We start from the raw sequence: 25,154 nt of genomic DNA, 5'->3' as shown, positions 1-25,154 counted from the left end.
GTACTTTAATTTATAGGTTAATGCTGGGGGCTTAGTGAGTTACTGCATATAAAGTCCCTGACAGTAGTCAGGGTTCAATAAAGGTGAGCCGCTTCCATCTTTGTCATCCTTTGTTGTTGTCATTTTTGTTGTTTTTAAAATCAGCATCATCATTTTTCCGAAGTCATATAATAGAAAATCAGTTCTGTGGCTACACTACTTGCCTTCCTAGTGACAGGAATCCTGACAGGTTTATTTTATTTTCTGATAAACTGATAAACCAAGTAGGATTTTTACTACATATGTGGTATTTCTTTATTTAGAAAGTGTGTAGGTTTAGCTATTTTAGGTCCTTAGTTCTTCAGTACATCTGTTTCTTTATTTTTAACTATAATCTTAAAACTTCTCTTAAAGAGAGGATATTTATAGATTTTTTAATCCAGTCACTTAGGACTAAGAATAATTTGTTGAATCTATATTAGTGTTAAAAATTATAGTGAGCACCTACTTTTCAATGATATACATTCCTGGGAAATTGTAAGGCAGATTTTTATACAATACAAGCAGGAATTATGTATGAGTTTATATACCTAAACATATTTGGTTCCTTATTGGCAGAAATGGAATAAATTGAAAAGGTAGTCAGAAGTATAGATGGTGATTAGTCGTGTTGGATGTGCAGAACTTTACAGAAACCTCCAGAGAGCTGGTATAACCACATGGGAAGAGTGGACAACAAAAAGCTAATCCCAAGCTCAGGAAGAAACCCCTGTATTTGCAATGCAGACATCCTCAAAGAGAGTCTGGAACAAAAGCTACCAATCCTTTTCTTTAGAAGATGTACAGAAACATGAGAAACTCATGGAGAATGGTCTCCCAAGAGTTTCTCTCCCTTGTTTCTCCATTGTCTTGACTTCTAGCAAATTTTCTCATGAGTACACATACAACTAAGTTGACCACTCTGATTAATCTGACAAAACAGGGGCTGGGACTAGGTCTGATTTATTTTATGCAGCATTTGATTAAGACTAATCAACAGGACTCCAAGCAGCAGGTTGGTCTCAGCCTGCAATGTTCTCAGCTGTGCTCTGCAGGGTCCCAGCTAAACAAATCCTATAAATCATCAGTGTCTCCCTTAGAAAGCCAGGTGGCTTTCTCCTTAAAAAACAATGTGTTTTTGTTGTTGTTGTTATTGTTGTTTTTTGTTGTTGTTGAGACAGGGTCTTGTTCTGTCACCCAGACAGTGGTGTGATCACTGCTCACTGCAGCCTCAATCTCCTGGGCTCAAGCAGTCCTTCTACCTCAGCCTCCCAAGTAGCTGGGATTACAGGTGTGAGCCACCTACCCCTGGCTAATTTTTAAAGTTTTATGTAGAGATGGGGTCTCACTATGTTGCCCAGGCTGGTCTCAAACTCCTGAGCTGAAGGGATCGTCCTGCCTCAGCCTCCCAAAATACTGGGATTAGGTGTGCACCACCACGTCCGGCCTCTCCTTAAGTTTTATTTTAACTTTTCTACCTGGCCTGAATCAGTAATCTGGGTACAGCAGGTTGTATTCATAATTGCACACACTTTGTCTTGGCCTGCAAATAAGAAAATCTAGGGTAAATCTCTAACAGCCCTGACCAGTGAGTCGAGGCTGACCTGATTGCCTTCCAGGACTGAGGAAGTGTTTTTTTTAAACACTTGAAGATCTCTTCATGTACATTATTGTGTTTTTGGAGGGAGGCAAGTTAATGCATGGTTTCCACAGAAGAAGTAGAAGATCAAGGGTGCGCATGGGTTATGCTTGGAAAGAAAATGTTTACAGTTATTTCCCCCGCAACTCCCACTGCCGTGGGACCTACATCAGAAGAGGGGCACAGGTTGACAGTGCCTCTAACATAGCTTCCTGGATGACTGGCAAGTCTGAGGGTTTCCAGTGCAGTTTGAGTGATGGAGTCTAGTCGTTGTTTTTGGAGGGATTGCCCGAATTAGTCCCACTTGTTTTGTTTGTCCTCACTACCAGCTGAGTGGAATTCATCCACTACTGAGATTGGGGGTGGGGAAAGACCTCTGGAAGTGATATGGACGGGAGGTACATTTGCTGGGGTCATTCCTGATGTTCCTGATAGACTCTTGATAAGGCTCCTGATGGGGAATGGCAGACTCATAAGGTGCTTCCTACAATTTAGGAGAGCCATACCAAGGCATTTTTTCTTGGAGAAGGGTACAGGGGCAGTTCTACAAGAGTAAAAATCATTAATTCCTCTCTTAATACCATACCTCCTGGGATCTAAGGCATTTCTTCCTCAGGTGCCTTCTTGTTGCTCTCTACTGCTATTAAACCTTGGTTTCTTATTTCAGAGCTATAACTTTACCATTTCCTAGTGATCCACTTCTGGATCCAGAAGTGATCCAGAATAACTCCAGAAGAGTTAGATGTAAGAGGGACATTTTCATAAACCCTAACCAGAATTAACTTTGAATCCTCTAGATCACTGGTTCCCAATCTTTTTGGCACCAGGGACCAGTTTAATGGAAGACAGTTTTTCTACAAATTTGGGGTAGGATGGTGGAGGGGGGGTGGTTTTAGGATGAAAATGTTCCACTGCAGATCATCAGGCATTAGATTCTCATAATGGGCATGCAACCCAGATCCCTCACACACACAGTTCACAATAGGGTTTGCACTCGTGTGAGAATCTAATGCTGCCACTGATCTGACAGGAGGTGCCACTCAGGTGGTAATGCTCACTTGCCCACCGCTCACCTCTTTCTGTGTGACCAGGTTCCTAACAGGCCACAGACCAGTACCAGTCCATGGCCCGGGGGTTGGAAATTCCTGCTCTAGATCCCATTTTACCTCAGTGGCCCAGCTGGAAGGTTTATGAACCAAGCCTGCCTGCAGTTCTTGTTAGGGGCTAGAAAGATGCGTCATGTGCAGGAGTGGTCAGAGTAGAATCCTGAAATTTCACAATGGGTCTGTATATCTCCTGTGATCCCCCACCCCTTAGCCTGTAACTTCCAGGATATGGGTCAGGCTCTTGAGGATGGTATTTAAGACCTTTTTACAGTTAATTCCACCCTACCTGTTTATTATTACTAACTCTAGTTATTAGTGTGCTCAGTGCACTTAACAGCACCTTGCACAAGCCTTGACTTCTCATGCTGTGCACTTACGGTGTGAAATGTTCTTATCCCTCCTCTTCACGTGGCAAAATTCAAACTAAGCTTCAAGGCTCTGCCTCAGTGTTCTCTTTCCTGTCATCTCATCCTTGGTGCTTCTAACTCAGAATTGGCACAGCTATTTTGGTATCTGTATTAGTCTGTTTTCACACTGCTATAAAGAACTACCTGAGACTGAGTAATTTATGAAAAAAAGGGTTTAATTGACTCACAGTTCCACATGGCTGGAGAGGCCTCAGGAAACTTAAGGTGGAAGGTGAAGGGGAAGCACAGCACATCTTAATGTGGCAGCAGGAGAGAGAGAGAAGCAGCAAGGGGGGAAGTGCCACAATTTAAAACCATCAGCTGTCGTGAGGAACTCACTCACTATCACAGGAGCAACAGGGGAGAAATCCACCCCATGATCCAGTCATCTCCCACCGGGCCTCTCCTCTGACATGTGGGGATTACAATTCAAGATGAGGTTCTGGTGGGGACTCAGGGCTAAACTATGTCAGTACGTATTTCCGCTTAGGATTCTTCACAGGTGAATACTGTAAGTACTGTTAGTTTTCTAGAGCGTGAATTCCTTGAGGACGGGAATATTTTCCTCATCTTTTTATTGCCAGTATTTAGCTTGATGCCCATTTCCAGTGAGTGTTATATAGTACTTGTTCAATAGATGTTAACTGAGCGAATGAGTGAAAAGCCTTAGGGCTGTGCTATGTATGGTTATGATACAGCTCTACTCTTTGTGTCACTCAAATAGTAAATACTGTCATAAAGTGAACACTTGTGTTTTCTGTTTACATTTTAGAATTATATTTTGAGCGTTCTCATGTATACACTGTAGTTTATTCCACTTATGTTTCAGGAGGACCAAACATGTGGGCTATTACCTCTGAAGAACGTACTAAGCATGACAGGCAGTTTGATAACCTCAAACCTTCAGGAGGTTACATAACAGGTTTGTGTTTATAATTTTATTTGTGAATTATGGTCCTTATGTGATATCTAAGAATTAGTTTTAATTTGACTGCCATCAAATTTGTGTTAATGATAAAATTCATATCAGTCAGAATTCTAGAAATTAAAGAAATGGTAGCTTTCTTATTTTTCCTGGAACTGTCTTAATTTGTTGTTTTGAATTTGGGATATGGAAGATTTTTCCTGAATCCCAAACGATAGTCAAGAATTTCTGTGTAATTGTCTAGTTTCACAGTTTGACATTATATCTAGAAAGTTTTCAGTTTATTTCTTAGATTCATTTCATGGAAAATCTAGACTTTTTGTTCTGGAATCTGTTTTCCTAATCCTAGCCCTCTGTCTTTGAGGCTATACCAAGCACTGATTGTTGATGCTAGCCCTTGTTTTGCAGAAAGACCACCAGAGCCAAAATAGGATTAATTTAGGTGTGCCTTTGAAATTTTTTTCTATTAATTAAACTTTTTTCTGTACCAAAGTAACTTAGTGCTTTACATACAATAGTAGTAACTATGAGAACAATGATATTTATTGAATTTTTACTATATACCAGATGCTATGCTAAGTGCATTATTTTATTTAACCTTTACAACAACCCTATAAAGTAGGCAGTATTGTTGTCTATATTTACAAATAGTGAAACTGAGACTAACAGATGTTATGTAACTGCCTAAGGTTACAAAGATGGTTAGTGTTAATCTGGGCTTTGAAACCATTCGGCCTGACTTTTGAATCCATCTGCTTAACCATGTTATTTGTACTGCTATGGTAGTAATTACCTTACCTGGTATTAGGATTTGATTACCCTGCTTACTGGTTAATAACTTTGTCCATTACTGAGGGAAGACCCAAGATTCCTGAGTCAAAGACAAAGAACCTTATGACTAACAGCATAACTAGCAAAATCAGCATTGGCATCTATCTTTCTGTTTCCTTTAGTGTTCCCTAAGTACCACAGAGACAATGCAGAGAGCCCAGAAGAATGCTACATATGCTGTGTTACAGGAGAGGAACACTGAATTTGGGGAACCCACCCTTTTGTAGCAAGCAGTAAAGCAAGTTTGTCCCTTGTCTCAGTGGGAGACATTACCTGATTCCTTAAGACTGCTCATTACGAACCCAATTCTGAGAAGTGACCCAGACAGAGAGCAGTTAGGGTCTTACATTATTGATATACAAAGCAAGACACATAGTAGTGTGAAGAAACTCCAGTAGGACTGTCTCCTAACACCTGGTACTTTTTATATTGAAACTCTTTTAGGGAATAATGTTTTTAAATATAAATTTTACTAAGTGGAAGTATTTTTAAGGAAGATCCCAATTGTGGAAAAACTAAGATGAATAATCTTTCATCACTGATTAATATATAATAGAAATGCAGATGTGACTTTTGTTTTAAAAATCTGTCTTATTAAAGTTGTAAATAATTTTTATTTGTGTTTCTTTTGCATTATTTAATGATTGATATTAAAATTATAAATCATTAACATATACCCATTATTATTCAGAAGCATTGGAATAATTTCATTTACTAATGTACTGCTTGGGTTTTGTTTTTATTGCTTTCAGGTGATCAAGCACGTAATTTTTTCCTACAATCAGGTCTACCGGCCCCTGTTTTAGCTGAAATATGGTAAAGTGTTTTCTTTTATAGATGAACCTAATTTTCTGATAGTATTTTTTTTTTTGTAATATAGTGTTAACATAAAATTGTGTTTAGTTGCATTCTATTGGTTATTAAGAATATTTCTGCCAGCCCTTTGGGAGTCTGAGGTAGGAGAATTGCTTGAGGCCAGCCTGGGCAACATAGTGAGAACCCTGTCTCTACAGAAAATTAAAAAAAAAATTAGCTGGGCGTGGTGGCCCACACCTCTAGTCCCAGCTCCTCAGGGAGGCCAAGATGGAAGGATTGCTTGAGCCCAGGAATTCAGTGCTTAAGAGAACTATGATTGGCCGGGCGCGGTGGCTCAAGCCTGTAATCCCAGCACTTTGGGAGGCCGAGACAGGCGGATCACGAGGTCAGGAGATCGAGACCATCCTGACTAACGCGGTGAAACCCCGTCTCTACCAAAAAAAACACAAAAACTAGCCAGGCGAGGTGGCGGGCGCCTGTAGTCCCAGCTACTCGGGAGGCCGAGGCAGGAGAATGCCGTAAACCCGGGAGGCGGAGCTTGCAGTGAGCTGAGATCCGGCCACTGCACTCCAGCCTGGGCGACAGAGCGAGACTCCGTCTCAAAAAAAAAAAAGAGAACTATGATTGTGTCACTGCACCCTAGCCTGGATGAAAGAATGAGACTCTCTTAAAAAAAAAAAAAAAAAAAAAAAAATTCTTCAGTTTTTTGGAGAATAAATTTTATTGAGCAAATAAAATGATTGAAAATAATTCTCTAATTTCATTAATTAGATTAATTTAGATTAATTAATTTCATTAATTAGAAATAGTTCTCTAATTTCTAATTTCATTAGAATTTTCTAAGGGAAGATATATACATTGTCATTGAGAAAAATTCCCTTGTAATTTGGCAGAATCTCAAAATCCTCTGTTATTTTGTAGTTTCATTTACATAATACATAAACCCCAAATTAGTCCTCGCTTCCCCTGCTCCTTCTTTGAAGAAACGATTCTTCATAATATCTGTTTTTTTAAAAACGTTTACAATAAGTAACAACCCCTACCTCGTCTTTCCACTTGGAATATTCTCATGCCTGGCAGAGTATGAGGTACATAGCAAGTATTCAATAAATATTTGGACAAATGAATAAATTAAATTTGAAATATTATACTCTTGAATTTTTTTGTACCTAAACTGGTGGAATTCAGCCCAAAGGTCTCTAGATTCTATATAGACAGTCAGTGTTTTATTAGTTGTTATCTCTGGTCAGTATTTCTTAATGTGTAGGTTTTGTCTTTTTGTTATTATATATTTTACGTATTAGATATTTTAAATTTAGTGATGATGTACACGTGAATGCCATATCATCTTTTTTACTTTGTCAACCTCCAAAATAACATTAGTTTTCCCACCACCACCCCACATACCAATCTACCTACCCTCATGCTCCTTTTAGGGCTTTATCAGACCTAAACAAGGATGGGAAGATGGATCAGCAAGAGTTCTCCATAGCTATGAAACTCATCAAACTGAAGCTTCAAGGCCAGCAATTGCCTGTGGTTCTCCCTCCCATTATGAAGCAACCCCCTATGTTTTCTCCATTAATTTCTGCTCGTTTTGGTAAGTGTGTATTAATTTAAATACCTGTATCTGCTACTTAAACTTTGTCCCTAGACATATTTGAGTATTAGAAAAGGATTTGTTAGCACAAAATGACAATCCCCAAATTCCAAGTTAATTTTCATTTTAGAGATAATAAATATTAAATTCACTGTCACAGGTAGGGAATCCATGTGTTCCGGTTTTCTAGGGACAGTTCTGATTTATGCCTTTTGTCCTGGCACCTGGTCCAGTTAGTGTCTCCTTTTACAACTCCTAGTTGTGTGATAAATTATATGGTCTCCCTAGGTATAGCCAATCCCAAATACTAGTCTTAGTTTCCTCTCTCTCTATATATATATTAGTAATATAGAAAAAATTTTGAGCAGTTTTAAACTCACTTGAAATGGTTTGATTTGGGAGATAATTTAAAATTTTATGTAAGTTGAATTTTTTTTAAAGGTTAATTAGCCAGCTAAATTTAGGGCCAAAAGTTGCAGACTTTGGGCTCATAGGTTTACATATTCATCAGTGATAACCAGGTGGTATGTTTTCTGTTAATTTTGATCAGGCAATTTCTTATAATTATATGTGAGAAACACTCATTTTGAATGGAACATTCAATTAGGTATGTCTGTGTATCTGAAACATGTTCCTTCACTACATATTTTAGAACATAGAATTCTAGAGCTGGTTATAGGGGTGTGTGCCTGTAGTTCTGGCTGCCTGGGAGGCTGTGGGTAGGATTGCTTGAGTCTAGGAGTTTGAGGTTGTAGCGTGCTATGATCATAACTATGAATAGCCACTTCTCATTCTAGTCTGGGCAACATAGTGAGACCCCCATCTCAAACAAACAACAAACTCCACAAAATTATTTCACTATTGTAGTGAATTCTGGAGATAAATACCAAATCATTGTGTGACCATATTTATATATTAGTATTCTGCAGTTAATAAATGAATAAAAGTCATCACTTTGTTCTTTTTAAAGACTTGTCCTTGAATTCATAGGAATGTTACTTACAAGAAAAGGAAAATATATGACACTTTCTTGCAAATAATGCATGTGCATAAATGGATCTCATAAAATACTACTTACAATCTTTTTGTTTGGGGGGAGTGTGAGAGAGAGAGAGAAGAGGGAGTGTGTGTGTGTGTGTGGGGTGTGTGTGTGGGTGTGTGTGGGTGTATGTGAGTGTGAGTGTGTGTGTGTGTGTGTGAGAGTGTGTGTGTGAGAGTGTGTGTGCATTAAGTAACTTAGTAGCACTGTATTATCCTATCACAAAAACCTTGTTGGAACTGGTAATATATTCTTTCCTTGAGGATACTTATATTCAATTGGAAAAGGCTGCTTAGTTTTATTCATGATGAGAGAGGAGAATAATTAACTCTTTACTAGGTATTTTCTTAGTTCATACAGATCAGAATATTAGTATTAGAGCAGCAGTTTACCTCCCTCATTGCTGGGTCGAAGGATAATTTCTCTGTGGTGTTTCGGTAAACATAGAGTCTGCCCACTGTACTGTAAACTTGTTTTTTGTATGTGTTTTAGAATTGATTTTCTAGCATTGGAGAAAGTGTTTTCTTTTGACTTTAGGAATGGGAAGCATGCCCAATCTGTCCATTCCTCAGCCATTGCCTGCAGCTGCACCTATAACATCATTGTCCTCTGCGACTTCAGGGACCAACCTTCCTCCCTTAATGATGCCCGCTCCCCTAGTGCCTTCTGTTAGCACATCATCATTACCAAATGGAACCGCCAGTCTCATTCAGCCTTTATCCATTCCTTATTCTTCTTCAAGTGAGTACTTTGTTTCTAATGAGTCATTATTTCATGTAAAGAAAGAAACTATTATATTTATGTTTGAACAGATGCAAATTTCTTTTATCCTTTCCTTCTTTTTCTTTTTTAGCATTGCCTCATGGGTCATCTTACAGTCTGATGATGGGAGGATTTGGAGGTGCTAGTATACAGAAAGCGCAGTCTCTGATTGATTTAGGATCTAGTAGGTATGACTACATAACTCTGACAGCTTTGTATTCTTTCAATAAGAAGTCTTTTTTTAGCAAATGATTTTTTTAAAGCTTTGAGCTTACCTGTTTTACTTTATAATGGCCAAGTACAAATACTTAAGGTAAATTTACTACTTACAACTCACATAAAATATATTATTTATTTTTAGAATTATTAAGTGTCTGTGGCATTTTAGTTTTGAAAAAATACTTCATGTAAACTAAAAATACTCTATATTTTAATTATTTTTTTTGCCTAAAGCTGTGTACTTTTCCTTTAAAAGATGTGTATATTTCCCAAGGTGTGTCATACTCATTGTACATTGTTAATTTCTTTCTTGAGCAGATTCTACTAATTTGGTATCTTTTAAATTTTACAAAGCACAAATGCATCAGTATTCATTACATTAATCATCCTTCATATAAATCACTATTATACTCTTCAGGGTAGTGTATGGAGAGTATTAGATTTGACCCAGAAGAACAACATTCATATCCCAGGTTGAACACTCACTGATTCTGTGACCTTGTTTTTTCTTAACATTGCTGAGCCATAGTTTACCCATCTAAAAGATGGGGACTGTAATATTTTTTAAGTTTGTTGGGAGGATTTTAGAAATATTTGTAAAGGCCTTAGTACGATATAAGGTCTGGCACAGAGCGGATTCTTTATATGCGGTAGTCTCATGGAGTTCTATACTTCTTATGGTCTTTGCTTTACTAAGAATAGTGATAATTGCTTAAAATTAAAAAAAAAAATGTAAAATGCAAAAGCAGTCACCATTGGCCAGGCACAGTGGCTCACGCCTGTAATCCCAGCACTTTGGGAGGCTGAGGTGGGCAGATTGCGTGAGCTCAGGAGTTCGAGACCAGCCTGGGCAACATGATGAAACCCTGTCTCTACTAAAAATATACACAAAAAGTAGCCGGGCCTGGTGGCATGTGCCTGTAGTCCCAGCTACTCGGGAGGCTGAGGCAGGAGAATTGCTTGAACCCAGGAGGTAGAGGTTGCAGTGATCCAGGATCGTGCCACTGCACTCCAGGCTGGTAACAGAGTGAGACTCTGTCTCCCAAAAAAGGCAGTCACCATTATAGTATATAACAGTGGTCCTCAACCTTTTTGGTACCAGGGACTGGTTTCATGGAAGACAGTTTTTTCACAGACTTGAAGCAATGGTTTTAGGATAAAACTGTTACATCTCAGATCATCAGGCATTAGATTCTCAAAGGGAGCATCCAACCTAGGTCCCTCACATGTGCCATTCACAATACGATTCGCACTCCTATGAGGATCTAATGCCGCTGCTCACTGGGCAGGAGCTGGAGCTCAGGTAGTAGTGCTGACTCACCTGCCACTCACCGACCCCTGCTGTCCAGCCTGGTTTCTAACAGGTCTGTGGCCCGACGGTTCAGGACCCCTGGTATATAAGATTCTTAATGCCTTGATCTTACAAAGTTTAATTAAATATATTTTATTTAGCAACATAAAAATTTTAAATAAATTTTTTTATAGCTCAACTTCCTCGACTGCTTCACTCTCAGGGAACTCACCCAAGACTGGGACCTCAGAGTGGGCAGTTCCTCAGCCTTCAAGATTAAAATATCGGCAAAAATTTAATAGTCTTGACAAAAGCATGAGTGGATATCTCTCAGGTAAGCAGCATACAGTGCTGAGGAGCATGAGAAAGGGTCTTTTGTGTGGACTTTCATTGAAGAACTCTCATTTGAATTTGTATTGTGTAGCTCATCTGACATTTTAACATCCAAAAAATTTAGCAGGCGTTTGATAAATACAAATACCTGAAGTTGTATAAGGATTCAAAGATGGATTCAACTTGATTGCTTGCTTCAAAGTTCTTATTGTCAAGTCGGGCACCAGATATACCCCCAACTTTTTGGCAAAAGACCTGTCCCTTAAGAAGATCAAACCTCATCCTCTAAGCTTTGCAGTGGATGGAGAGCTGTGGGTCACAAGAGAGAGTGTGCGGAACTTAGCCTCAGCTCACTTTTCCTGAGAATCCTCCTCTGCATTGGGCTTTTTCTCTGCTTACCCTATTATAAAGTTAACCTCAGGTGAGCATTGCTCACCCTTTAGTGCTCTAACCCAAATGTGCCTGTAAAACTTGGCCTTAGTTCACTGTAAAACATTTGAGTCCAGGCTAAAACGTCATCCAAACTGTACTAATTGAAAACAGCAAAGGAGACATAAACAGAGGGTAATAGGCAAGTAGAGTTCCCACCTTCTAACTTTCCCACACCCTCTTCACTCAGCAAGAAATTATGATTTAGGACTCAGTAAAATAAGTGTTTAAAAATAATAGAACTTTAAGTGCTAAGTAACATAGAATGGGATATATTAAAGCTGAAGAGTTCAGATGAGGTATCTTATAGGAAGGGAGCATTTAAGCTCCATGAAAAAGTCAGGATTTCGACAGAGATTTAATGTGGGGGCATTTGATGGTGACAAATAAGAAATTAAGAGCAAAAAGTACATGGCCTATTTGGAGAATGAAAAGTAGTCTATGAAATAGGAGTCTAGGGTCAGTAGTTATGCAGAGAGGCAAGGGAACAAGCGGTAAGACTTTTGGAATTGATTGGACAGCAAATATATACAGTATTTTATTTAAAGATACATAACTATGTGATAACTATTTTTTAAAGCAAGGGAATTATGCATACAAAATTCAGGGTAGTCGTTACCTCTTGTGGAAGCATGGGAATAAGTCAAGGAACACACATAGATTCAAGGCATTTAGTAATAATCTAGTTCTTAAGATGGGTGGTAGGTTCACGGGTTACTTATTATACTTCTTATATATATACTTTGTATTTTTACATTTATTTCATATTACATAACTAAGATTTTCTGTAATTTTATCAAATTGCATGAAACAAGGTGTGCTTTCTTTGACACGCTTTTTTTTTACATTTTAATGTCTCTAAAATTAGGATGTGTGCTACAATTAGTGATGTCTTAGCACTGTGTCATAGTTTTGTTAGCAGTGCTTTCTTATGCATAAAATAATAGTATGTCTTATAGCCAGTGGAATTTTAGATTCTGTGAAATATGGTATTGAACCATACTGGAGATTAATATAAAGTCATAATTCCTATTCTTTGAAAAAGTTAACTTCTTTGTACCCTACATTTTGCATTTAAAAAGTTTATTTTGGCCGAGGGTGGTGGCTCACACCTGTAATCCTAGCACTTTGGGAGGCCGAGGTGGGCAGATCATGAAGTCAAGAGATCAAGACCACCCTGGCCAACATGGTGAAACCCTGTCTCTGCTAAAAATACACAAATTAGCTGGGCATGGTGGCGCACATCTGTAGTCCCAGCTACTCTGGAGGCTGAGGCAGGAGAATTGCTTGAACCCAGGAGACAGAGGTTGCAGTGAGCCGAGATGGCGCCACTGCACTCCAGCCTGGCGACAGAACAAGACTCTGTCTCAAGAAAAAAAAAAAAAAAGATTCTCTTTGCTAGGCATAGTGGCATGTGCCTGTAGTCCCAGCTACTTGGGAGGCTGTGGCAGGAGGATTGCTTGAGCCCAGGAGTCCAGCCTGGGCAACTTAGTGAGAGTCCATCTCTCTAATAAAAAGAAGTTATTTGTTTTCAGCTGAACGAAAGTTGATGAAAAAGATGCGTACAAAAATGTTCGCAACCTAAATGTTCATCAACAGGAGAATAGGTAAATGACGGTATATTTACGTAACAGAATACTTAAAAGCAATAAAACCAAATGAACTGCTGATACATGCAACCACTTGAATGACTTTTGTAGGTATTGTATTGAATGAAAGCATCCCAAAAGGACCATACCATTTAACCCATTTATACGAAACTGAAGAACAGGAAACCTAATTAATGGTGATAGAAATCAGAATAATGTGTTTACTATATGGGGAAGGGACCATGTGCAAACCTTCTGAGTTGCTGGAAACATTCTGCATCTTGATATCGGTGTGTATGTGCATACCTATGTAAAAATTCATTAGGCCAAGTGCAGTGGCTCACACCTGTAATTCCAACATGTTGGGAGGCTTAGGCGGGCAGATCACTTGAGGTCAGGAGTTTGAGACCAGCCTGGTCAACGTGGTGAAACCCCATCGCTACTAAAAATACAAAATTTAGCCAGGCGTGGTGGTGGACGCCTGTAATCCCAGCTACTCTGGAGTCTGAGGCAGGAGAATTGTTTGTGCCTGGGAGGCAGAGGTTGCAGTGAGCTGAGATCACGCCACTGCACTCCAGCCTGGGTTACAGAGCTAGACTATGTCTCAAAAAAAAAAAAAATTCATTAGCATACTTAAGAGTAGTACACTTTGTATAAGTACTGTAAATGTAACAGTATAAACAGAGGTGATTTTGCATTGAGATATGAAGGGCAGTGAATGGGGAGCCAACTGTGGGGAAATGATCCTAATATAACTTCATTAGTGTATGCCACATTGTATGAAGGTTGTGTATTGTGGTGTTTTTAGAGAATGTCATTATTATTCTGAGACCTACAAGGGTAAAGCTATGTATCTGTGGGTAAAGACAAGGTGTTCTATAAAAAAAATAGTTGCTGCTGGTGTCCTTAAGCTGAGCATGAGCCCCAAGAATATGAGGATGAGGCTAACCTGGACTTACATGTTTGTTTTTTTCAATAAATGTAGGAGTTGGTGATTTTTTTTTTTTTTTGAGACAGAGTCTTGCTCTGTCACCTAGGCTCTGTCACCTAGGCTGGAGTGCAGTGGTGCGATCTTGGCTCACTGCAGCCTCTGCTTCCCGGGTTCCAGCGATTCTCCTGCCTCCTACAGGCACACGCCACCATACCCAGCTAATTTTTTTTTTAGTAGAGACAGGGTTTCGCCATATTGGCCAGGCTGGTCTCGAACTCCCGACCTCAGGTGATCTGCCCGCCTTGGTCTCCCAAAGTTCTGGGATTACAGACGTGAGCCACCGTGCCTGTCCAGTAGTCTGTTTTTTCCTTTTTTTCCTTCTCTTCTTCTCCCCCTAAACATAGTTTTTAAAAATTTAGATTAAGTCATTGATGTAACTGTTTCCTGAATCATATACTTTCTGGGCACTCTGTTAGGCACAGGAATACAGAGAGGAGGAAGACATGGTTCATACCTTTGAAGAGCCCATAGTATATAGCTCATGTAATCAAGGTGTTTAGTTACTTGTTTAAAAGTGCTGTGATTAATGTAGATGAGAAAGTGACTACTCCAAGGATATAAGAGAGAATGTTTCACAGAAGAAAAGACATTAGAGCCAGATCTTAGAGGATAGACTACAAAGTAAAGAATGGAGAGTCTGGCATTCTAAGCAGAGGATATAGGATATCCAGAGGCTTGGCCGACTAAAAGTGTACATGTTCCAATGAGCTTTCCTTAGTAAGATACTCTGCTGGCTTTCTATGGCCCTTTGTATTACTCAGACTTTGCCTCACACCTATAAAGCCCTCCATGAGTATGATTTTTAACCATTTACATTCCTCCTCCTCCTCTCTTCTGTTTGCTCTATTGCCTGATGCTAAGGGATCTTCTTTCAGTCCAAAAGCATCTTTTTTTTTTTTTTTGGTCCAAAAGCTGAAATAGTTTTGAACCTTTTTTTCAGGTTTGAAATAGCCTTCCATCTCTCTTATTTAGAAGAATCTTCCTTTTAACACAAAGACCTACTCAAATCAATTTCCTAAGTGAAATCTGAGGAGTAATTAGTAGGGCGAGGCTCCGAGTTTAATTTCCAGTGTTTTTATGTGATTTATGTTAAATGTCCAGATTGAAAAAGTAAAATGAAAATGCTTTAAAAGTTATGTAACATAAACATTTAGCTGCATATTGTAATACATGGTTGCTTTAATTATCTAGTCCTATGTTGAAAGCCCAGTGGGACAATAAATCTAGCTGCACTTGGCTGGCTTTCTTGTAGTTGGAGCTGTTGCTGAGGAAGTGTTGGCAGATGTAATCTCTTGTGTGAGAGTTGTTTTGGACAGACCTTGACTCAGGCTGAACCCAGAGTGGCGCCTGACTTTTCTGCTACTCACAGCTCAGACACCTAGGAGTGGGAAGTGCTGCACCTGCTGGGAGTACAAGAGGGCCCACAATCTTGGCCTCTAGTACTCTATGTGCCTGATGTCTTGTTCTTTCATGTTAGCCACTTGTGTGTATTATTATCTTGCTGAAAAGACAGGGGAGAGCACTTGATACCACTAATTCTAGATTTGAAATTCCTTGGGGCAGTGACTGTGTTTGATTACTACTGAATGCTTAGCACCTAGCACATGGTAAAAACATTTTGATGTTAAAAGTTCCCAGGATACCCTAGTAGCATTGTTATTTTACAGATATAGCTATTTTGTTGTGCATAACTTGAAAGAGACTAAAGAATTCCTTTGTGATTTTCTCCGCTTAATCAGGTTTTCAAGCTAGAAATGCCCTTCTTCAGTCAAATCTTTCTCAAACTCAGCTAGCTACCATTTGGTAAGTTTGTCCCTTAATTACATTTGATTAATTTAACTATGCATTAATTAATTAAACTGTCTCTTCCCTATCATGAGAAAGATACTGTTTCTGTAAAAGTTTGTGACTCAGAGATGCTCTATAAAAACAGCCATTTGAAAGTTAGTATTAAGCTTGGAGGCAAATGTAATTGTGCAGAATGTTGTTGTACCCTTAAGCTACACCACATTTACAAAAAATATTTTCCCCAACAATAGATTAATCTTGGCATACTGTAACTTTTTAACTTTATAAACTTTTTAATTGTTTAAAACTTTTTAGGCCGGGCGTGGTGGCTCAAGCCTGTAATCCCAGCACTTTGGGAGGCCGAGACGGGCGGATCACGAGGTCAGGAGATCGAGACCATCCTGGCCAACACGGTGAAACCCCATCTCTACTAAAAAATACAAAAAACTAGCTGGGAGAGGTGACGAGCGCCTGTAGTCCCAGCTACTCGGGAGGCTGAGGCAGGAGAATGGCGTAAACCCGGGAGATGGAGCTTGCAGTGAGCTGAGATCCGGCCACTGCACTCCAGCCTGGGTGACAGAGTGAGACTTCGTCTCAAAAAAAAAAAAAAAAACTTTTTGACTCTTGTAATAACACTTAGCTTAAAACACAAACACATTGTACAGAAAGATATTTATATCCTATTCTTTAAAGCTCTTTTTATTTTTAAAATTTATTTTTAGTTTTTAAACTTTTGTTAAAAACTGATACACAAAGACACCAATTTGCTTAGGCCTACAGAGGGTCAAGATCATCAGTATCACTGTCTTCTACCTCCACATCTTGTCTCACTGGAAGGTGTTCAGGGGCAATAACACGCATGGACCCATTGTCCCCTATGATAACAATGCCTTCTGGAATTTATCCTGATGGACCCGCCTGAGGCTGTCTTGCAGTTAACTTTTTTTTCTGTAAGTAGAAGGAGTACACTCTAAAATAACAATAAAAAATGCAGTGTATCCTGAGACTTTGCTGAAGTTTCTTATCAGCTTAAGGAGATTTTGGGCTGAGACAATGGGGTTTTCTAAATATACAATCATGTCATCTGCAAACAGGGACAATTTGACTTCTTCTTTTCCTAACTGAATAATGTGCAAAAATCACAAGCATTCTTATACACCAGTAACAGACAAACAGAGAGCCGAATCATGAATGAACTTCCATTCACAATTGCTTCAAAGAGAATGAAATACCTAGGAATCCAACTTACTAGGGATGTAAAGGACCTCTTCAAGGAGAACTACAAACCACTGCTCAGTGAAATAAAAGAAGACACAAACAAATGGAAGAACATACCATACTCATGGATAGGAAGAATCAATATCGTGAAAATGGCCATACTGCCCAAGGTAATTTATAGATTCAATGCCATCCCCATCAAGCTACCAATGAGTTTCTTCACAGAATTGGAAAAAACTGCTTTAAAGTTCATATGGAACCAAAAAAGAGCCCGCATTGCCAAGACAATCCTAAGTCAAAAGAACAAAACTGGAGGCATCACGCTACCTGACTTCAAACTATACTACAAGGCTACAGTAACCAAAACAGCATGGTACTGGTACCAAAACAGAGATATAGACCAATGGAGCAGAACAGAGTCCTCAGAAATAATATCACACATCTACAGCCATCTGATCTTTGACAAACCTGACAAAAACAAGAAATGGGGAAAGGATTCCCTATTTAATAAATGATGCTGGGAAAATTGGCTAGCCATAAGTAGAAAGCTGAAACTGGATCCTTTCCTTACTCCTTATACGAAAATTAATTCAAGATGGATTAGAGACTTAAATGTTAGACCTAATACCATAAAAACCCTAGAAAAAAACCTAGGTAATACCATTCAGGACATAGGCATGGGCAAGGACTTCATGTCTAAAACACCAAAAGCAATGGCAACAAAAGCCAAAATTGACAAATGGGATCTAATTAAACTAAAGAGCTTCTGCACAGCAAAAGAAACTACCATGAGAGTGAACAGGCAACCTACAGAATGGGAGAAAATTTTTGCAATCTACTCATCTGACAAAGGGCTAATATCCAGAACCTACAAAGAACTCAAACAAATTTACAAGAAAAAAACAACCCCATCGAAAAGTGGGCAAAGGATATGAACAGACAGTTCTCAAAAGAAGACATTCATACAGCCAACAGACATATGAAAAAATGCTCATCATCACTGGCCATCAGAGAAATGCAAATCAAAACCACAATGAGATATCATCTCACACCAGTTAGAATGGCAGTCATTAAAAAGTCAGGAAACAACAGGTGCTGGAGAGGATGTGGAGAAATAGGAACACTTTTACACTGTTGGTGGGATTGTAAACTAGTTCAACCATTATGGAAAACCGTATGGCGATTCCTCAAGGATCTAGAACTAGATGTACCATATGACCCAGCCATCCCATTACTGGGTATATACCCAAAGGATTATAAATCATGCTGCTATAAAGACACATGCACACGTATGTTTATTGCGGCACTATTCACAATAGCAAAGACTTGGAATCAACCCAAATGTCCATCAGTGACAGACTGGATTAAGAAAATGTGGCACATACACACCATGGAATACTATGCAGCCATAAAAAAGGATGAGTTTGTGTCCTTTGGACATGGATGCAGCTAGAAACCATCATTCTCAGCAAACTATTGCAAGAACAGAAAACCAAACACCGCATGTTCTCACTTATAGGTGAGAACTGAACAATGAGATCACTTGGACTCAGGAAGGGGAACATCACACACCGGGGCCTATCGTGGGAAGGGGGGAGGGGGGAGGGATTGCATTGGGAATTATACCTGATGTAAATGACGAGTTGATGGGTGCTGACGAGTTGATGGGTGCAGCACGCCAACATGACACAAGTATACATATGTAACAAACCTGCACGTTATGCACATGTACCCTAGAACTTAAAGTATAATTTAAAAAATAGTAATAATAATTTTAAAAAAGATTAAAAATATATATATATAAAAAATGCAGTACAGTAAATACATTATCCAGTAGCATATTAATAGGTGTTTATTGTTATTGAGTGTTATGTTCTGTACATAATTGTATATGCTGTACTTTTCTACAGCTGGCAGTGCAGTTTGTTTGTTCACAGTAGCATCATCACAAACACATAGGTAATGCATTGCATTATGACAGCTACAATGTCTGCGGGTGATAGGAATTTTTCAACTCCGTTATAATCTTATGGGACCACCATTATAAGTGCAGTCCATTGTTCACTGATATGTCATTATGCAGTTCATGACTATATTTTACAAGAAAAACTGTTGTTTTCTTTGATCTAATCCCTTCTATGGAGAATCAGAGAGTATCTCATTTTTAATATAGGTAAATGTGATTTGGTAGGTGAATTAACCATGGAGTAAGATAAACCACTTTCTCAGAAGGAGTAGGTCTCTTTCTGTTTCAAAGTTTCTTCACTCTCTTTTACGTCATGAAAATCAAGGGTGAAAATTAACTCACTATTGAATGTAAATATGTACATTCAATAGTGAGTTATGTAAATGTATGTATTTACATTTCACTAAAATAAGTGTACCCAGCAGTTTTACCATCATTATCCTTCTTTTAAAAATAAAAAATTGGCCGGGCACGGGTGGCTCATGCCTGTAATCCCAGCACTTTGGGAGGCTGAGGCAGGCGAATCAGAGGTCAGGAGATCGAGACCATCCTAGCTAACATGGTGAAACCCCGTCTCTACTAAAAACACAAAGAATTAGCCGGGCATGGTGGTGGGCACCTATAGTCCCAGCTACTTGGGAGGCTGAGGCAGGAGAATGTTGTGAACCCGGAAGGCAGAGCTTGCAGTAAGCCAAGACTGCCGCTGCACTCCAGCTTGAGCGACAGACCTAGACTCCATCTCAGAAAAATAAAATAAAATAAAAAATTGAACTTCTGAAGCAATATTTTACTCCAAATAGGCTTTATTAAGTTGTGAATTTTATTTTCTTTAGGACTCTGGCTGACATTGATGGTGATGGACAGCTAAAAGCAGAAGAGTTTATTCTTGCGATGCACCTTACTGACATGGCCAAAGCTGGACAGCCATTACCACTGACTTTACCTCCTGAGCTTGTGCCTCCATCTTTCAGGTGAGTGTGCCTGGAGGTCGAGAGCTATGGTTTTGATAACTTGGCAGATGTGATTTAGAAGAGAGTTAAATATTTGCACTGCCATTTATTTTAGTAGTCAATGAGTAATACTGGAAAAGGGTACATGTTAGAAGTAGGTGTGGGCCAGGCATGGCAGCTTACGCCTGTAATCATAACACTTTGGGAGCTGAGGTGGAGGATCACATGAGGCCAGGAGTTCAGGACGAGCATGGACAACATAGTGAGACCCCGTCTCTGCAAAAATAAAAATAATTAGCCAGATGCGCCTGTAGTCTTAGCTACTCTGGAAGCTGGGGCAGGAGGATCACTAGAGCATAGGAATTAGAGGCTACAGTGAATTGTGATTATGCCACAGCACTCTAGCCTGGGCAGCAGAGCAAGACCCTGCCTCAAAAAAAAGAAAAAAAAAAAAGTGAGTGTGTTTTCATCATGTTATGCATAAGGCAGCTAATGACTAAGGAGATAAAGAAAAATTTGCCCAAGAACAAAAATTAGCTGAACCATGATTTGAATCCAGATTTCTCTGTCTTGAATATCCATATACGGCTATATATTGTAATGACATACCAAACTGTTTTAAATATCTTTAATACTATATTCCCAATATCAAATTGCTGTAATCACTGGTAGTCTGTGTAATCTAGTCTGAAAATGTCCAGACTGCACGATGCTAACTTTGTTGTTTGATTTTTTTAGAGGAGGAAAGCAAATTGATTCCATTAATGGAACTCTGCCTTCATATCAGAAAATACAAGAAGAGGAACCTCAGAAGAAATTACCAGGTATCATTGAGTGTCAAAGTTGTATATTTATACTGAATTCTTTTAAATTCTACCTTTAAGTGTAACTGAATATTTAGAATGTTTATATTTTTAATATTTTATGTGCTATATGAGAAAAAACTTTGATAGATGGGATGTATTTTGATATAAAATTAAGATGGTCAAAATGAAAAGAGTATGAAGAAGAGACAATTATATGTATTTGACAGGAATATAGACGTCTGAGTTAAAGTATTTCTCCTACTTTAGCCTGAGTTATTAGAGCAAACTTTGTAATGAAATCTTTACCTTTAAAAACATTTAAATATTGGTTGAAATAATACATTTGTAGCTGTTTTAATATATTAGGATGCTAATGACATCAAAACAAATGTATAACCACACAGCTTTGATTGTCTTTGAAGAAGAGAAAAAAGTCAAAAAAGTTCTTTTTTTTTTTCCCTGAGACGGAGTTTCTCTCTTGTTACCCAGGCTGGAGTGTACAATCCCGGTTCACTGCAACCTCTGCCTCCCGGGTTCAAGCAATTCTCCAGTCTCAGCCTCCCGAGTAGCTGGGATTTCAGGTGCCCACCACTATGTCTGACTAATTTTTGGTATTTTTAGTAGAGACGGGGTTTCACCATGTTGGCCGGGCTGGTCTTGAACTCCTGACCTTAGGTGATCACCCACCTTGGCCTCCCAAAGTGTTGGGATCACAGGCGTGAGCCACCACGCCCGGCCAAAAAAGTATTTTTATTGGCAAGTTTATAAAAATTATTTCTCTCTCGAATGGATTCAAACTTAAAAATTTTATTTTCTAAAATTGAATATCCTTGAAGAAAGTAGATATTTTTCCACTTAGATTTGAGTTAAAATTATCCTCAGGGGAAGTATTCAAATACTAATAGCACTCAAATGATCACAAGGCATAAGTATTGTAGAAACTAGATTATAGGTTCTGTAGGCTGTTCATGTGTGTGGATGCTGATGGCATACCCTGTTCAGTTACTTTTGAGGACAAACGGAAAGCCAACTATGAGCGAGGGAACATGGAGCTAGAGAAGCGACGCCAAGCCTTGATGGAGCAGCAACAGAGGGAGGCAGAACGTAAAGCCCAGAAAGAAAAGGAAGAGTGGGAACGAAAACAGAGAGAATTACAAGAACAAGAATGGAAGAAACAACTTGAATTAGAAAAACGCTTGGAGAAGCAACGGGAATTGGAGAGACAACGAGAGGAAGAAAGGAGAAAAGAGATAGAAAGACGAGAGGTTATTTTTAAATTTTTTATTTCTTAAGAAAATCATTACATTTAATAAGTGACTGTATTTCATTTGATTAAAAAATGCTTATTTTTGAATTTTTGTTTTGCCTTTTGCTCTGCATCATTTCGTCCTCATCCTATACAAATCTGATCCTTCCTTCCCTTGAGGAGGGAAAGAGGCTTCTTGCTTATAAGGAGTTTTCAGAACTGGTAAGTGGTAGAGAAAGCATCCTCTGCAGGTGATATCTCAATGAAAGGAGGATTGACTGCAGAGCTAAGTTGAGTGAGGAGCTAAGGTTAGTTAGCCAGCTGAGCAAGTCATTAGACTAAAGCAAGTTTAAGATCCAGATTAAGAGTCCAAGGAATTGGAGAGGCAGAAAGATGAGAGTGGGGCATTGAAAGTCTCTCTAGAGAGGAATCAAGAGGATGGGCTTACACAGGCCTTTGGGATAGTGTTGCTGGGAAAGAAGGGTCCTTAGGAGGACTGGCTGTGTTTTAAAGGGCCAGGGATGAATCACAGAAAGTTATTGCGCACTGAAATAATATAAATAGAATTTTTTCCCCCAGATACCAGAATAGAGGGGAAATTATTCCTGTTAACATTTATATTTATGGAGTCATTCTGTAACTTATTAAGAGAAAAATGACCGTAACAAAAGGATGGTCTTCCAACCTGGGCAACATGGTGAAACCCTGTCTCTACAAAAAGTACAAAAATTAGCCAGGCGTGGTGGCATGTGCCTGTAATCCCAGCTACCTCGGGGGCTGAGGCAGGAGAATCGCTTGAGCCCAGGCAGTGGAGGTTGCAGTGAGCCAAGGTGGTGCCACTGCATTCCAGCCTGGGTGACAGAGCGAGATGCTGTCTGGGGGATGGAAAAAAAAAAAAAAACTCTTGAAGAAATCAGAAAATACGATAGATGAAGCCACTTTTTTGGAAGTCTTTAGACCCATTAATAAAACTAGATTTGCCTAGCTACCCTTAGCCACTATAGCCACTAAGTGCTAAACTCTGCCTAACTTCTATTGTCTTCCCAGTTTTTGAATCATGCAAAATTTTTAATTTAAAAATTAAGTTTAATTCCTTTTTTTTCAGGCAGCAAAACAGGAACTTGAACGACAACGTCGCTTAGAATGGGAGAGAATTCGGCGACAGGAACTTCTCAATCAAAAGAATAGAGAACAAGAAGAAATTGTCAGGTTAAACTCTAAAAAGAAGAGTCTTCATCTTGAGTTGGAAGCACTGGTATGGCTGAAGTTTAAGTGAAATCTATCTGAATGATGCCAGAGCTACTTGTTGAAAAATGTAATTGTGGGCCAGGCGCAGTGGCTCATACCTGTAATCCTAGCACTTTGGGAGGCCAAGGCGAGTGGATCAACTGGGGTCAGGAGTTCAAAACCAGCCTGGTCAACATGATGAAACTCCATCTCTACTAAAAAAAAAAAAGATACAAAAAATTAGGTGGACATGGGCCAGGCGTGGCGGCTCACTGTAATCCCAACATTTTGGGAGACTGAGGCGGGCAGATCACAAGGTCAGGAGTTCGAGACCAGCCTGATCAATATAGTAAAACCCCGTCTCTACTAAAAATACAAAAATTAGCCAGGAGTGCACAGAATACAGGTGTGCGCCTGTATTCCCAGCTGCTCGGGACACTGAGGCAGAAGGACCACTGGAACCTGGGAGGTGGAGGCTGCAGTGAGCCAAGATCGCGCCTCTACACTCGAGCCTGGGCAACAGAGTGAGACTCCGTCTCAAACAAATAAACAAAAATTAGCCAGCTGTGGTGGATGGTTGCAGGTGCCTGTAATCCTAGCTACTTGGGAGGCTGAGGCAGGAGAATCACTTGAACCCAGGAGGTGGAGGTTGTAGTGAGCCAAGATCGCGCCACTGCACTCCAGCCTGGGTGACAGAGTGAGATGCCATCTCAAAAAAAAAAAAAAAGAAAAGAAAAATGTAATTGTGTTTTAAAATCTCTCATGAATTAGTTATGTCTTAATGTCATTAAATAGTCACATTTTCATATAAACAGACTGTACAATATGGTTTACTGAGAAAAGGATAATGACTCAGAATGCTGAGAATTATGTTGTAGCGTCAGTTCAGACACTGATGAACCATGTACTCCTGGGCAAGACATTTCCTTTCTCTGTGCCTCACTTTTCCCTTGCATGAAATCAAGAGTTGTGTTAGTTGAGTGATTTTCAGTTTTCAGATTGGTCTCTGTAAGACGGTCTGAGGAGGACCAAGTAGAGGCAGGAGAGGGGAAGCTTGGGCAGCAGAACAGTGATCTCTCCCCAACTCTTTCCACACTTCACAACAGAGAAACTTGACATTTATGTGCTTTACTTTTCTTGGTGTTTCACTCAAGATTTGCTTGGGAAAAAAAAGATTCTACTATTAAAAAGACAACAGATTTGAAACTGCTGACCTAAATGATCTCTTACAATTCCAGTTCTGCAGGATTGTAGTTCTTAGCTAATATTGGCCACTAAGCAGTTTTTACAAATCAGATGTTAGAGGATCAAGTTGTTAAAAGACTTTGTTTGAAATGCGTGGTGAGAAGATATAAAAGATCTGGCACTATTCTGCCACAACCCTAGAATCCCATGAGCCTACCTTGATCATATAGTAGGGTTTTGCAAAAATGCATACCTAGTCGTGTAGTAGAGCCAGATTTAGATCTTGTGTGATTATAACATTTTATTTGGTTGATGACTTGAATTACATTAAAAATTACTTTTTAAATCATCACAATATCTTTAGTCAGAGATATTCTATGCCTTCAAATGGATAGACATACATACCACAAGTATTAATCATGCCAGAGTACTACAAAACAGTTGCAAAAAACTTTTAACTTCTTTGCACTATTTTAATATGTATGTGTCATCTTGACTATATATAATGGGAAGAGACCTTAAGATTGACTGGTTTTCCCTCAAGAATTGGTGCATAACACGAAGCACAGTAACAGGTGAATGTGCAGAGTCTGGAAAGGTCCAGAGCCTATACATATCCCATGCTGAGGATAAGAATGTGAGCTCCAGCATAGATACACATATTCCTTTCAGTGTATGTATTTCAAATATGAAACATACTCTTCAGTAAAACTTTTCATCAGTGATTTTTAACCAGGGATGTCATTTCCCCTCACTCTACTCTATTAGTTTGG

At 39.1% G+C, this 25,154-nt stretch overlaps 1 protein-coding gene across 5 annotated transcripts in view; it reads left to right on the top strand.

The window, feature by feature from the left end:
* Positions 1-25,154, top strand: part of ITSN2 (intersectin 2) — a 152,977-nt gene that overhangs the window by 38,576 nt on the left and 89,247 nt on the right. For all 5 annotated transcript variants that reach the window (XM_007971313.3, XM_007971318.3, XM_007971317.3 and 2 more), the window contains exons 3-13: positions 4,000-4,092; positions 5,679-5,742; positions 7,179-7,342; positions 8,919-9,122; positions 9,235-9,331; positions 10,848-10,987; positions 15,735-15,798; positions 19,801-19,938; positions 20,656-20,741; positions 21,726-21,988; positions 23,075-23,224. In XM_007971313.3, the coding sequence (XP_007969504.2) occupies positions 4,000-4,092; positions 5,679-5,742; positions 7,179-7,342; positions 8,919-9,122; positions 9,235-9,331; positions 10,848-10,987; positions 15,735-15,798; positions 19,801-19,938; positions 20,656-20,741; positions 21,726-21,988; positions 23,075-23,224 (1,463 nt within the window). The remainder of the gene's footprint in view (positions 1-3,999; positions 4,093-5,678; positions 5,743-7,178; positions 7,343-8,918; positions 9,123-9,234; positions 9,332-10,847; positions 10,988-15,734; positions 15,799-19,800; positions 19,939-20,655; positions 20,742-21,725; positions 21,989-23,074; positions 23,225-25,154) is intronic.

The sequence above is a fragment of the Chlorocebus sabaeus genome, chromosome 14 (assembly GCF_047675955.1).
Source record: "Chlorocebus sabaeus isolate Y175 chromosome 14, mChlSab1.0.hap1, whole genome shotgun sequence".
NCBI lineage: Eukaryota > Metazoa > Chordata > Mammalia > Primates > Cercopithecidae > Chlorocebus > Chlorocebus sabaeus.
The sequence above is the reverse complement of the archived record's forward strand: the minus strand, read 5'-3'. Positions and strand labels throughout refer to the sequence as shown.